General features: G+C 35.4%; 1 protein-coding gene across 1 annotated transcript in view; it reads right to left on the bottom strand.

Annotated features, from left to right (window-relative positions):
- Nucleotides 1-16,863, bottom strand: part of LOC306849020 (adhesion G protein-coupled receptor A2) — a 77,231-nt gene that overhangs the window by 34,262 nt on the left and 26,106 nt on the right. Inside the window, exon 2 of the mRNA XM_079383858.1 lies at nt 9,184-9,255. Coding sequence (XP_079239984.1) covers nt 9,184-9,255 — 72 coding nt within the window. The remainder of the gene's footprint in view (nt 1-9,183; nt 9,256-16,863) is intronic.

Here is a 16,863-nt window from a genome sequence, read left to right as displayed (position 1 = left end):
GTATTGCATCACATCATATTGTATTATATTGTCTGTCTGTCTGTCTGTCTGTCTGTCTGTCTGTCTGTCTATCTATCTATCTATCTATCTATCTATCTATCTATCGTATCATTTTGAATATTTTACATTATAAAAGACACTATAGGGTCAAGGTCTCTCTCTTTCTCTCCTCTCTTTATGAAACCACATTTTGCTCCTACTTTTTCCTCATCCTGTTCACTCTATCAGCTTGTAAACCTTCATTCTCTCTCTCTCATTATTCTCATTAGCTCTGCTCAAATCACTGCTAGACAGGCCGTTGTGATCTGTTCACACACTTGTTAGAGTCGCTGCTCGTTAGCAGGGGCCAGCCTCATTACAGGATGTGTGTGTGTACGTGTCTATGGGGCTGTGTGCCGTTTTAAGGGACGGCACTGGGTGGAAAATTTAATTTAGTAGATCAAGGGAAAAAACATGGGTTTGGCTGAGTGTGTGAATGTGGGTTCAGGTGAAAATTGCTCTTTTGATATAACATGCTTGTGAGTATGTGAAAGAAAGCCAAGACAACACAAAGACACTTACACACATGCACACTAACATGTGGCCTTCACGACATCCTACAGCAGCCCGCTGTGTTCTATAAGGGTATAAAACAAACATGGCTAAACATCGCTCTCGTTGGGTGGTTTGGCGAGCTATGAAGGACTTCTTTTCTTTGAGGAGGTCTGCTTTAATGAAAGGGAGGATTGTATGAGGAGTTACCAGAGAACCAACGCCGGCCTCTCCTCCTGCCCTCTGGCACTACAGTAATACTGCTGCCCTTCTAGAGGCGCATACTAAAGGAAATTTGTTTCATAATGTCTAAGAGTGTGAAAACTCCAGAGGGAACATGCTAGTTGTGTCACACCTGTGGGATGTGCGGTTGAAGGTCAGGATGGCACATTATGATGAAGGAGACTCATTAATAACAATAACAAATCTCTTTTCATTATTGTTATTTTACCTCAAGTTCAGTTATAATGTTAATCAAGGTGCAGCATTAATATATAATGGGAGAATATATAATGGGGGAAGTCGTGACCTAATGGTTAGAGAGTCGGTCTCGTAATCAAAGGTTGCGGGTTCGAGTCTCGGGCCGGCAGGGATTGTAGGTGGGGGGAGTGAATGTCCAGCTCTCTCCACCCTCAATACCACTACTGAGGTGCCCTTGAGCAAGGCACCGAACCCCCAAACTGCTTCCCGGGCGCCGCAGCATAAATGGCTGCCCACTGCTCCGGGTGTATTTTCACGGTGTGTGTGTGTTCACGGTGTGTGTGTGTTCACTGCTGTGTGTGTGCACGTTGGATGGGTTAAATGCAGAGCACGAATTCCGAGTATGGGTCACCATACTTGGCAGTATGTCACTTCACTTCACATATAAACATGGTCGATCCTGTGCTAACACTTCATAACTGTGACATGTTCCAAATGACCTGTTTTAACAGCTTACTCAATGGTCAGGATAGATTGGGAAGGAGCTTTGCATTTGTTTTGCAACTGTTTGAAAGTTTGTGGTCAGTAGGATTTTTTTATATAAATTGATACTTTTGTTCAGCAAGAATGCATTAAAAAAAATTTAATAAATCAATACTTTTATTCCGCAATAATGCATTATATAATTTCTAATAATACTAGTTGTTCTTTTAAATTTGTTTAAATTCATTCATATTCACGAATGGATCATGAAAAAAATGTATCAGTGTATCCACAAAAAAATTAAGCAGCGCAGCTATTTTCAACATAATGTACTGTATAATAATACTACAAAATAATATATGATAATAACCAGAAATGTTTCTTGAGCAGCAAATCAGATCCTTCTAATTCTAATCATTCTAATAGTGGAATGATTTCTGAATTATCATGTGACACTGAAGACTGGAGTAATGATGCTGAAAATCCAAAAATGTAATAAATAAATAACAGTGCAAATTGTAATTACACAATATTACGGTTTTATTTTTGAGCAAATAAATGCAGCCTTGGCGAGAATAAGATAATTCTTAAAACAACAACAACACAATCTTACCAAGCCTAAAAATAAACTTAATAGCCAGTTATGATTATGCATTTTCAGTGTATAGAAAATGATAATAATGTTTGTACAGAAAAATCTTCAGTTGAAAGCAAATCATCTGCAGAAACTATGACTACTAAGTAACTAGTAAATGTGTTATTTCAACCAATACTAATAACAAAGATAGAATGCTTTTTTTTGGAAAACTGAAAGTTCAAAATTCAATTGAGTTTTTGAAAAATCGGACAGGCACATATGGAAAACTGAACAGGCAAAAGCCTATTTATAATTATCAATTCCATATATAGCAATCTGAAGGCATATGAGAGAAATTATTCATTGTGCTTCCCTGCTGTTTTACCATATACAATGTTTTAATGTCAATATATTAAAACAACAGTTAACACAAGACGTCATAAGCGATATTGGAGAATGCATTTGGACATGTGTTCTCCATCGGTTCACTAAGGTTTAACAAATAAGATCTGGCCTGTGACCTAAAATGAGTTTGACGCTTCCAAATGAAATTAAATAATCTGGAGGATTCTCTTCCATTATTTCACTCTGCTATGTGTGATTTCACGGGAACACCCATCTTAAGAGTATATACATACAGTATACAGAGAAAAAGCGAGAGAAGGAGAAGATGGCTGTTTAGAGAATATTTAGAGCCTTGAAGCGACGCCAGAACCGTTTGAGAGAGATTTCCATAATAGGATGCACAGCACACAACACATGGGATGAGAAAAACACAGCCAGACAAAAAGATAGAGTTTTCTTTCGTGTCATATCGATAACATATGTGTCATGATAAAGAATGCGTTGACATCACTTCAGTGAAATACTGCTTCGCTGATAACACAGCTTTTGAATTGAAGGAGAGGGGGAAAAAAAGAATGTTACAGTAAATATGTCAGCAGTCAGATCTGTGATTGATATTAATATAATTACACTCCTAGACATGAATTTGACATAGGCAGCAGTTTTTGGGCTGTAGAGAGAGTGAAAAGATCGCCCTGTCCTGAGATGACTGCTGCACAGACTGCACAGATAAGATAAACTTCAGCAGCATGTTACGCTACACACACACACACACACACACACAAGCTGGAAATAATGAACAGAGATATGTGCACACACACACTGAACCGTTATATTAAAACAAGAATAAACAGAGTAACAATAGAGGAGTACACGCATCACACAGACTCCACAGGAGGTTGAGGCCCAGGGCATTCTGGGAAATTTGTTTGTTATGAATTAATTATACAATCGATTATAATCAGGTTCTCATGAGCAAACTAAACTGATTTATCAGTACTTCAAACTTGACATCCCTTGTGAAAAAGAAATGCTCTTAAAAAAAGATGACATCACAGAAATAAGGAATATACTTAAAGTCCGTGTAAAGTCAATATTAAATGTGTGTTCTGAGTTTGTCACACCACAGAAAAATGTTATTAACCACCCAGCCAAATTTGAATGCTAAAAAAAACGCCAAGTATATACAATTAGGTATCAAAATCTTTAAAAAATAAGCAGTAGCCTATTCGCTGCTCTCAAACGCTGGGGGCGTGTCCACTGGCGGCGTTGAAACCAAGCCCACTCGTCTTATAGTTTTGAGAAAGGGACCATGCTCGGTGGCTCGATTGCATCATCGAGTCCTGATTTAGCCCCGCACAAAACATCCTGATCACGAAAATAGTGAAAAACTGTTTAACAGTCTAACTCCACAATTAAGTACCACATAGTTCACAGTCTTTGCAACATGTTTCAGCAAAGCATTTCTAAAATGTATAATGTGTTTACAAACAATTCTCAGAATTGCCTTATATGGACTTTAAGTGCGAATTGAATGTAAAGTTTTTAAAAAATGTATCTGGCTGTTTAAGTATTGTATATATATTTTTTAAATAAATGCAATTATCTGAACTTTATAGTGCTAGAGAATCACATATAAGTAGGACTTATGTAAATCTTTATATGTAATTTTATCATTATTTCTATTGTCTGTGAAATTTGGTTAAAGTGTACAGTCGAATGTATTGACAAACATTTACGGTAAACTAAAATATACTTTGATGTCATGCCGTGTATTTAAATACACCTGTAAATACACATTTGTAATTATGAGGTTACAAAAATGTACATTTAAATAATTTTTTTTATGTAATAGTGAAAAACACACTACAGTTAAATACTTCAGTGCTTTAGTATGTTAACCAACACATCAAAATAAGTGTACTTATTATGTTGTAGCATGACAAAAGATTATTGAACCGATGATTTAAAATGTAACTTTTTAAACACTTTTAAAAGTGTACTTAAGTGTGTTTAGATACATAGGCATGAAAGTTTTCTCTTTTAAGTACACTTAAGTGGCCTTTCATTTTATTAATATTATATTATTTGAAAAAGCGTTTTTCTTTTATATATATATACTTAATAATCCTCCAACCTCATTAAAAAGACTGCATACACCTTTCGAATTCCCGGGTCAGTTTTGAATATAAACATCATAACTTCATAGTTTTCAACTAAAACCATATTGTATCAGATCAGTAAAAATGTTTCAAAGTTTTGAATGATACCATGTTTTACTATATTAAAATATTACTATCTAAAAAAAATATTTTCAACATTAATAAGAAATTGTATTGTAATATATCATTATATGACATTTGTAATAACATATAAACTGATAATTAGTAGTATACGGTAACACTTTAGTTTAGGGACTGATTCTCACAATTAAAGGGATCATCGGATGCAAAATTCACTTTTCAAGTTGTTTGAACATAAATGTGTGTTGGAAGTGTGTGTACACATCCATCCTATAATTATAAAAATGCACCCAGTAGTTTTTTAAAATCCTCTTTCTCAAATCAGGCTGTTCTGACGAAGTTCGGTACAGACCGCTCCCACGAGAGTTGACTGAAAAGACCGTCTTACCTTAGACCCGCCGTGAGTGAGCTGAGAGCTGTCCGCCATTGTGTCTGCTCCAGTGCAGGGGAAGACAAGATGTCTCCGATTAAGCGATTGAAGTGTTTAGTTGTTGGATGCAATAATGAATATAGCAGTCGTCAGTTACTCCCGACATCTGAGCTACTGAAGATGCAGAGGATTAACGTTACTTTCACTTTGAAGTGAATGCTCCGATCCCCGATCTACATAAATGCATCTATGGTCGCCCGAATCATTAGTGATCCAGCTTTATCTACAGAAGAAGTATAAGGGTTTTTTAGGAATCTTTGCAAATCGCCTTTCCTAATAATGTGCTAGCTAGCCAGTTTCGTGGCTGAAGTTTAGTTTAGTCCATAGATATATATACCTAGATTCCTCATTATCGACTGTTTCTATGGGCCGTGATACGTAAGCCATCCGCCATTTTTGGAACGGTCTGCGAATCTTTGAGCACATTGACTGTGTGCGTCTACAACAGCAAGTTATACGCTTGTATATCTTTGAATATTCATTGATTATTATGGGGAATGCGAGATGGCTGACGAGTCAACGTATCTGGAGTGGTCAAATAGGGAATCTACACATATCTATGGTCTGCTCATCACTCCACAGAAGAGAGGGGCGGAGTCAGCAGAGCTCACTAGCATTTAAAGCAACATGGACTAGAACAGCGTGCTGAAAACAGAGCTGATTTCGACAGGTTAAAGGTGTTTTTTACACTACCGTTGAGAATTTTTAACCAAAGTATGTTATAGACTTTTCATTAAGACCCTAAATAATCATATCAACTTGTGCAAAATGGGCATCCTATGACCCCTTTAAGTACTTGCTTATTAGCATGCACATTACTAGCACATTGGCTGTTTATTAGTACTTATAAAGTACATTAATAAGCAGCAAATTAGGAGTTTATTGAGGCAATAGTTGTAGTTAATAGTTAGTTAATAGTGAGAACTGGACCTGAAAATAAAATTTGACCATATTAGAATGAATGAAATTTAATTACATTTCTTTGAACTGCCAAAAGTTTTTTTATTTTTTTTCTAATAAATCAACATCAAAACTTTTTTTTCTGTACTAAAAACTGTTTTTTGTTGTTGTTGTTTTTTTAAATGTAAAACACGTTTCTTTTTTATGTAAAACACATTTCAAAACTGACATATTTCCAAAGCAAATGCTTACACTGCCATTTGTTTCTTTATAAATCATCTTTAGAATGTCTGGCGATGGAACATCTTTACAGAGGGAAGTCAGCGATATCTACGAGGAAAGAATACCTCACATCTGACGTTGATTGGAATGCAGCATTAGAACTGTAGTAGCCAAGGATATTTTAGGCTTCCTAAAAAGGAGTCCCAAAGAGCCATAAAGCTACATGCTTTTCTTAACGTTCCGTACCATAATATTCCTAACGCGGAAGAGTGTATCATCATAACTTGTCCTACAAAATTATTCTTAAAATCCAAGGTTATCCTGATTTTTTAAAGACTTTTCAAACTTGTTTTCTCATTGTGTGCATTTCTCCAGATCACATCATAATTGTTTATTTACTAGTACTGTCAAACGATTAATCGCAATTAATCATGATTAATCGGATACAAAATAAACTTTTTTGTTTACATAATATACCTATGTGTATATTCATTTTGTGTATAAATAAATACACAAACATGCATGTATATATTAAGAAAAATATATTGTTTATACATTACCTATATTTATATATAATATATGAATATAAATATAAACATGTAAATATTTTCAATATATATACTTTATGTGTGTGTATTTATATATACATAATATCTATACACAGTACACACCCATATTATGTAAACAAAAACCAATTAATCACGATTAATCGTTTGATAGCACTATTATTTACACATAAAAATTGTTTAAAAACTATATTAGTATACTACAGTATATATTATAATTGTATACTATTACTACTTCCAAATAAACAAATTGCTTCATCAATATAAGTCACAAATAAGGCAAATAATGAAAATGCATTACTGTAACAGTACAAAATTACCACATTAATATAATCTAAAACAAAGTCTCAGTAAATCTTAGGAAAAGAGGATCTAGGAACAACAGCATCTAATTTACTAAGCAAAGATGTAACAAAAAAATTAGGTATTAGAAATGTATATATATAAAAATCCTTTAATGGGAAACAAGGAAAGAGAGTTTTGGAGAAAAAAAATGAAATGTCATAACAGTTAAATACAACAGGTTTCATTTCCTCCTTTTCATCAAAGTGCATTTTTTTGTTTGTTTGTTTGTTTGTTTTTCTGAATTCATACAAGCTGGAAGAAGAAATCATGTGGCACAAACAGAGAGTTAACATCTATAGTTTTATATCTACCAAAACAGCCCTTCCCCCTCATCCCAGCCCGGTTTAACTACAATCCCAGGTACGAGCGGCTGTTTGCGGGCACGGCTCCAGTTTCTCTGACCTTTGACCACCGCAGCTCCCCGGGGGTCTTGTCTGCACTTGCAAAAACAAGCAAATCAGATCCTTTTACCCCAAACAAACACCTACATACAGAGAGCAGCCCTGTCTTACACACACACGGCTAATCACTGCACACGTGCACACATGAGCACGAGCACACACACGTGCACACAATAATGACCTCACACACATCAAACACACGTGCTGCCACATACACTCACAATAAACAACATTTACGATTAGAAAACATTTTTTAGTCCACTAAAATAATACTTTGGTATAATGTTTCTTTTTAGTCATGGTGCCATATTAGCATTTATATATGCAGGCTACAAAGGAGCTATAAAAGAGTTTTATTAGAAAATAATATGGCCTACTGTAGCTGTCATACACCAATACTGCAGGTCAATCAGCAACACAACATATTTCTTCCTCCTTCAGTCCCTGGCAGCCTCCACTCCTCCTCTATTATCTGAGCAGTTCTTCAGAGAGTGATATATGGAGGTGTAATGATACTCTTTCTGTGATAGTCTCGTGTAACGGCTCATCCTCCCTACTGTAGCATCACACTCACAGACAGCAGCAAACAGCTCCCTGCCAGTGGTAACGTCAGTATTCGGTATGAAATCAAAGAAAGATTCTGGATTATTTCCAAAATAAAGTAAAATGTTGTTGATTTTGAACGTATTTGAACTTGTTCATTGTATTTAAAGCTGAAGTATGCAACCTTTTGGTTTAAAAATGAACAAAAAACTTGATCTGTTAATGTCTTTTAGAAGTGGGACTACTTTTCTAATCAGGTGTACTTTAGTTTATGCATCAATGATGTTATTTCATGCTAAAATCCACGCAATCAATACTTTGCAATCAAAAACAAGTGAAAGTCACTCAATTTGACATGAGACATGAGATGAAACACTGGATATAATTTTTCATATACAGTAAAGACTTGGTAAATGATTCTGTTACATTAAATCAATGTGCTAAATTTTATTTGAAATATTTATTAAGCATGTATTAGTTTAAAAATAACCCAAAATACTTAGATGAACAGGCATATGAAAAATTAAAATAGCGATAAACTTTATGTTTATACATTTTTCAACACTACTGTTCAAACATTTGGGGTCGGTAAAATTTTTATTTTGTCAAAAATACAGTAAAAACAGTATATTGTAAGATATTATTGTGATTTAAAATTTTAATTTTAGTATGTTTTAATATACAATAAAATGTAATTAATTTCTGTGATGGCAAAGCTGAATTTTCAACAGCCATTTTAGTCTTTCTTATTATTATCATCAATGTTAAAAAATAGTTGTGCTGCTTAATATTTTTGTGAAAACTGGTCAATATTTTTTCAGGATTCTCAGATGAATTGAACATTTTAAAGAACAGCATGTATTTGACATAGAAATTGTTTGTAATGTGTCACTTTTGATCAATTTATTCCTTGCATCCTTGCTGAATTAAAGTATTAATTTCTATGAAAGTATCTTGCTGATGTCAAACTTGCTGGTGTTTTTATATTATTATTACCTTATTTTGAATACATCGGTGATGTTACGTTATTCGTTGAGCAACTGATTACTTCTTATAATGTTTTAGCATTTGACTCCAGAATGAATCAAAAAGCCCAACCCTAGACACCCATCAAAGAAACCACTAAGCCTTGCAAATGGTGATGAAGATGATGATGACGAGAAAGAGGTTTACTTACAGCTTCTCGAGGGAGTATAAGCCAGCGAAGGAGCCATTTTTCAGGACGCGGATGCGATTGTTGCTCAGATTTCTGTGAAGAAATGCAAAAGCAGAGATGAAATGAGTCATTGTGATGACAGTCACTAATCACACATTCACAGACAGCCATGTAAAATAAAATCCACTCGTGCATCCAATGAAAACAGGCCTCACTCACACTCTCTGTCATAGACGCCCTCGCCAACACACGCTGAACCAAAACACACACGCGCATGTCCAACAAAAACACGCATGTACAGTAAACACCCTGACACAATACGGCCAGGCATCTCAGACACACACGCTCGCCAACTCTCACACATATTCTTCATTTGCTGCCTACAAACACCATGACCGCTGCATTAGATTCTGCTATATACAACAAAGACATAGTAGTCTGACTGTAGAAGTCACCTGTGTTTCACTTCAACACTTTCATTCCTATCAAACAGAAACAAAAACTCTTTTTGATACCCAACAAAATCAACCACAGATCCATTCAACAGGGCTGTGGACAGCAAAGATTTAGGACAGAAGAAAATGCTTCCCAAATCTTTTGTTATTGATATAAATGGAGTGTAAAATGCTTGAGTAATTTTACTTGATTATTTTACTTAACTATTATTTTGCCATTTAAACTGATGCCTTGTACTTTTACTTGATTACATATCTGAAGAAAAAACTTTTAAAATTTTTATTTCAACTTCAAAGCATTTTATGTTCTTCCATCTTACGCACATGAAATATGGTAAACAAAAGCTCAAACATGCATGCTTGATGTGCAAGAACCAGTGATGCTTGTTTTCGTGCTTCGGATACACGCAATTCAGCTTCAATCATAACTTTCATCACAGAAATTTCTGGCTTCAAATGATGTATTTTTTCAGAAATGCTTTGTTCATCTGAAGAAAGAAAGTCATATACATATGGCATGGCATAAGGGTGTAAAGAATGAAGTAAATGAAGCACTTGACTAGATGTTTTTGACCTGTGCCATTGTGTTTTGTTTTGTATTCTCCCTTTAATCAAACCTTTTTATATCTGACAAACATTTTATTAATTTGATATCACCTTGCATTGAAAAGATTATTTGAAATGATGAAACAACCTCTCTTGTTTTCATTTAATACTTAAGTACAATTTAAAGTTGTACTTGTTTAGTTTCACTCAAGTAGTTTTTGGCCAGATATTTCGACTTTTAAATTAGTTTCACTCCTTAACTGCACTTTCACTTAAGTATAATTTTGGGTACTTTTTTACACCACTGTAAAATTCAATTCATTACAAAATTATCTGTTATTTGGTAGAAACAGTTTAATTAGACAGATGCCCACATGATAGGTTGCATAAAACCCCTCATCCTTGAAAGAAGTAATGAACAAAACTTCACAAGGTGAAAGAAAATACAACCCAGACTACTGTATATACATACACCCAATAATAACCCTTTTTTCATGATTATTTGATAAATTCAAAGTTTAAAAGAACACCATTTTTAAAGATATATTTTACTTCCACTTTGATATGTAATGCATCCTTCTGAAAAAAAAAAAAAAGTACTAAGTACTAATTTGTTTACATTTAAAAAAGTGCTCATAGAAACACTGATACAAGATGTACTCTGAGTATCAATTGAGATCTGGTGTTTCAGCAGCAGAAGAAAGGAGGAGGGAGAGTATGTGAGAAAGGATGCTGCCCAAACACGAGTTCAGCGACCCGACAGCCATGAAGACAGCGGCATCAACTTCAGCCATCAGACCAGGCTGTTTCCAATTAATCTTCACGGCTTAATGGAGGGATGGAAAGGGCGAGGGAATGAGGAAGAAGAGGGGGAGGAAGCCATAATCTTGATAATCACAGTGGATACATTTTTACATCAAAAGGAAGTCGAGGTCCACATCAAACAAACGCCCGGCTCTTTCCACGACAATTATCCCTTTCGCCATTGGCTAATGGGCCTGAGACCAGAGAGAGTCTTATCAGAAGGAAGAGAGGAAAGAGAAGAGGAAGAGAGAGAGAGAGGGCTTTGAATGCTGGTATGGGTAAAGCTCAGGAGGAAAAAAGGTTTGACTTAGGTTTATGGCTGATATGGACAAATAAAAACACATAAATGCCAGTAAGCTGAGCTGTTATATATATGTCAGATCTATTCCTGTCTATCCCTAAAGCATCTTTGGTAGCAATACATCACAAGAGCCCATACGTTACAGTGATTTTCCCACAGTTTTGCGTTTTAGGTCAAGGTAAGTTTTTATAAAATAGCAGCCACAGTAACATGATAAAGACAGCATTAATAATTAATTTTATTAATATTTCTCATATATATATATATATATATATATATATACATACTGAGAATCTTAGAATTTTAACTGGTACTGACTACTTAAATTTTGGTACCACTTTTTGTAAAATAATGATTATTAATTAATGTTCCCTTCACAATAGGAATATCACAATATCAAATCAAATGCAAATGCATAAATTCCCTCTTATGCTCACCCGCATCCAACTCAGAGTGACCTGAGCGCTGATATAAAATGCGAAGTCAACATCAAAAAGAAATCTAAAAGATGCTACTCAAGATATCACTGTGTTCATATCATACAATATGACTTGGAACAATCATAAAGGACTTTAGATATCCTTAAGTCCACACCTAGCTTTATCCAATCAGATTTTAGAGCTGTAATTATCCATGTATAACTGCATGTAATTACTGGTACTTTCTAAAGTGAGCGTTTGTGACTCATGTTACTCTTTCGTCTGCTTCAGTGTGTCACAGCCTAATAGAGCCTAATATGGCTGTATATCCACTTATTGGCAGGAAGTGTGTTACCAATCAGGACTAAAGAACGTGTTTGCAGTATGTGTGTGTGTGTGTATGAGTTGAGAGAAAGTGTGTGTCTGCTTCCATTTGCAAACCAGCAGCTGGTTTGTCTTATTTCCTGCCTTGTCACAAAAGTTAATAAGCAGATTTAATTAAAACAGGCAGTCTTTTTTCAGTGCAAATATATCTTTTATGTAAAATCTAACATAGCATTATGATGCTAGCAATGCTAACGTCATCGGTTTGATTCCCAGAGAATGAATGCATGAACATAAGAAGTAGGCCTATACACCTTAAATGTAAATAAATTGCTTTAGATTAAAGTGTGTGATGTAAATAAATAAATTAACAATTGAGTGCAATGTCAAAAAAAATAAAAATTCTGAATTTGACAATTCCCAAACACCAGCACGACTGGAAATGTGACATTGATTTTATACAACAGTTCAATAAACAAGTAGTTAATATTAAGTGACTTACATTTTAGACAGAATATTGACTGACAAAAATAATTCCAATCAAAGATCACAGCAAAACAGTCGCTCATCCCAGAGCAACGAACAGCGGTGTTTTGTTACTGAATGATTCAGGGTTTTTTAATGAAATCGGGTCAATGATTCAATGCTCCATTCATAAAGATGTTTGCTTCCTTTGTGAATGAAACAAGAGTTTCAACAAATCGGATGAATAAATGCTTCAGTGACTCACTCATTAAGACAGTCACATGCTGTCACCTACTGGCAGTTTAGTTAAGAAAAACTATAGCTAGGAAAAAATTGCCTTTAGTAATAGCAAAAAATGCCCTGGAAATCAATCTCACAAACATATAAATATAAATAAGAGCTGACAGAACATGAAAATATTGCTTCAGGCTAGATTACATTTGTGACGGTTTTTTTTCTGGACAAGTAACATTCTTACTTGGAAACCTGAAAGACCAATTTACTTGTCCAAAGGAGAAGCACAACTTTCTGACCCCGGATAGACAGCAAAGCAGCTGACATGTTGAAGCAGGGGCATAGTTTGTGGAGGGGATGGGGGGAGGTAACCCCCCCAATAACCAAAAGTAGCAAGTACAATCCCACGATTATTTGAATTGTACGAACCTCATGTACATGTGGAAGTCGTGACCTAATGTGTGCGTGTTCACCAACGCTCTCAAGAAGTGTGAGAAGATTTGCACGAGCCATTCCTATCGCGAAGCTGATGGTAAAATATGCGATCTATTTGAATTCTTTTCAGAAACTGCCACTTTAAAATGCTATGGAGAAAGTCGAACATTATCCAAAAAAAGTCAACTATAAAGACTGATGAAAAGAGGAGAAAACATAATCTTGCACCAGCACTAGCATAATATTAAAATATTTTAAAACTAGGCTACTCGTGACCACCTTTACTATAATTGATCACGTTTTACTGTAGGCTTATTTATTGTGGTAAATTTGGTCTAACTTGTAGAATTTATAATAGATAATCTGTTAAGGGAATAGATTTTTCCCAAAAGATTTATATTACAACTGTGGCATGTTGTAGCTGATGTTTCTAAAGGCTGTTGTTTCTCATAACAAATGCAATATAGATTAATAAAAAAGTCATTATTGGCCTGGTAATGATCAATAGCCTAGCCTTATTATAACATATGCAACAGTTAAGAACTATGGAACTATGGAACTATTTTCCATAAGAGCAAGTACAAGTCAGAATCGAGAGCCAATGCGTTCTAGCGATGGAAAAACCTGGCCTTCAGATATTCCAATGATGGCATAGATTAAATCATTAAGAGCCTGATGAACTGTTAAAGAGTAAGAAATAAACAATATCAATATAAGAAAATGTTAAGTTAGATTGACTTCCCATGGCGTGTTGAATAAGAACATTTTGTCAAACTATAGCCTAAGTGTCTAAATAATATAATATACAATATATATCCTATGTAAACAAGTAATTGTAAACTAGCCTATTACTTTATTGCAGTTAAACAATCAACCAACTTTGCATGTGTGCTGGATAGCATTGTAACATTGTGCTACACCCAAAGTCTATCAACAGATTTTGACAGCTGTTTTTGTATGACTAATGCTAATGCTAGCCACCCCGCTAATGACTTCCCGCATATGTGCACACGTGTGGACAAACACACAGCTAAACTACATCCTGCCATCTAATTAAAGATAATTAAAGAGGACATTTCAGAACCATTTCATCATAAGTAACACAAGTTCCCCAAAAGAGAGTTTCTGTGTTTTGGCTCAAAATGAATGAAAATGACATCTTGCCTTTGTCAGGTCATTACTGAGGGTGACTACTCCAAACCACAAACCCACTGCAGTCACCCTACTGTTGCAGGATGTAGGGAGGATCAGGACACATAGTACTGGGACACGGCCAGCCGAACAGATCTTCAAATAGCTCTTTGACCCTGATCTACCCCGCCTGATGCTCTGGTCGGGCACATGAACCATCAGCTAACTGAATCCAGACACAAGATAAAAGCTGAAAACCAGACAGAACTACTGCATAATTTAATACAGAGACAGACTGAGAGATATCACTGGCAAAAACACAAACCGGTTAATTGGACCCAGAGACTATAGAGCTATAGATAGTAATGAGTCAGAAACCGTTTAGAAAGCGAGCGTGTGGCGGTTAGGTGTCACCTAAGGTCTTGGCTTGCGTGAGTGTGCATGTATATGTTACATTATAATTATTATAGCGTATATGATATATACAGTACATGGCTACATTTTTACATGTAGTCAAACTAAACTTCTGTTGTGTAAAGCCGAGTTCCAAAAGGTGGCTCTAACAGAAGCTGTTTCTGTCTCAAAGTAATAAATAAAATGGTCACTGCAAGGAGAAGCTGAACATGTAATACTTTGGAAATGTAATATGTTACAGATTACAAGTTACCCTATTTAAAGATATAAAGTTACAGTTGGGAGATATAAAGCTACAGGTGCAAAATATAATGCCAGAATTGTGAGAAATAATGTCACAGTAGCTGTCATATTGTAAGTTATGTCACAATTGTGCAATATAAAGTACCAATTGTCATGACATATAGTCAATTATGAAATTATAAAAAGTCATGATTTTGAGCTATAAAGTTGCAATTGTAAGACATTAAGTCATACTGTGAGTTATAAAGCTGCAATTGTGAGAAATAATGTCACAATTGGGAGACTTGAAGTCCCAATTACTTGAAAAAAAAATCTACTTTGAGGTGGAAACGGACTTCCATAGGATCTTATATAAGGAAACAAACCGTATTGTTCTCAACAGAACAGCAGGCAGGCATCAGCACACACTGACAACCACATACGAAAATACACACTAAAAAACATGCTGCGTACACACACGCACACCAGAACTTGAAGCGGCCCGCTCTGTAAACAAACTAAAACAGGCGGTGCTCCTGTTCAACTAAACAGGAAGTGGAGAAAATGAGCTGTTTATACAGAGCTTAGCTGACTTGTGTCAGAGGTCAACCCCAGAGCGCTTCCTGTTCTGCTGTGTGATGGACAGGGCAGAGAGCAAGAGCAGGTGGACGACAGAATGAGGGGAAGAGATAAGGACAAAACAACAAGAGAAAGATAAAAGTTAGCAAGGAAAAGAGGAAAACAGGACAGGAATCCAGTTAAAGGATGAGAATTATATATAGAAAGAGCGAGAAAGAAAGGGGAAATTAAGGTGGGAATAGTTAAAAAAAAACAAGACTATTGCTACTTAAAGTGCCCCTATTATGGATTTTTGTGAATGAAAACATCCTGCAAAGTTTTAAATCTGAAAGTGCACCGTGTATAAAGTTATTGTCTCTCAAAAGAAAGAGTCGACTGTGAATCATCAAAATGAGTCATTTTTAAAACGAATCCCAAGCTGTTTCATGTTGATGTCAACATGAAATATTAGCATATTGGCTGCCCACTTGTTGGTCTTTTCGCGTTGGTCTGAATGAAAATGCAATTTCATTCTTTGCCACTTGGTGCTGCTTTTGGAGCGGTTTCCCCTGTAAGTTGTTACAAACCTTTATGATTTTCTTTCGTCTGCATGTAGAATACACAATATATATATATATATATATATATGGGGGGGGGGGGGGGGGGGTGTTTTGTGCCTTTTTGTCCATAAAATTAAAGGCAATGGGGTCCCATATTTTATGGTCCATTTTTGAGCTCGATAGCCCTAGATCTTATTCCCTTATGGGAAAATAATAACAAAATAACTCATTATTGTTGAGTAATAAAAAACATAATATCATAAGGGTTTAGTTCCATTAAGGGTGAGGGTGAGTACATTATGACAGAATGAACATTTTTATGTAGAGCTGCACAAAAAACTATTGCAATTGAAATATAATAAGCATGTTGACTGTGTTGCTACTATTAAAATTAACAATATAAAACAATTCAAAAAGAAAGGAACGAATCATTAAAGTAAGACAAAACGGGGGAGAGAAATGTAACAAAAAGCAGACACACATTAACTGGTCGATTTCAGTAGCGGCTCTGTCTTTCAAACAGCAGGAGAAACAGAAACAGCTAATCTACGTGAACCAGACTTCGGTCTAAAGTCTCCTTAATTGAATGTGTCAAGCTTAAAACCAAAATCAGCAGTGTCATGAAAGACATACAACATCAGTCATCAGAGCACTGATCCTACTCAGTGTGCCTTTTTAATTATTATAGTAATTACTGCATGAGGGACAAAAGCATCTTCATGCATCCCTTCATGCATTATTAGAGACCATGTGAGTCATGTCAAATGTCATCATGAGTGAAACAGAGAATCCAGATGAGTTTGAAAGGCACGCTCGAATACTACTAAAATGTA

The sequence above is a fragment of the Barbus barbus genome (assembly GCF_936440315.1).
Source record: "Barbus barbus genome assembly, chromosome: 29".
Taxonomy (NCBI): Eukaryota; Metazoa; Chordata; class Actinopteri; order Cypriniformes; family Cyprinidae; genus Barbus; species Barbus barbus.
The sequence above is the reverse complement of the archived record's forward strand: the minus strand, read 5'-3'. Positions and strand labels throughout refer to the sequence as shown.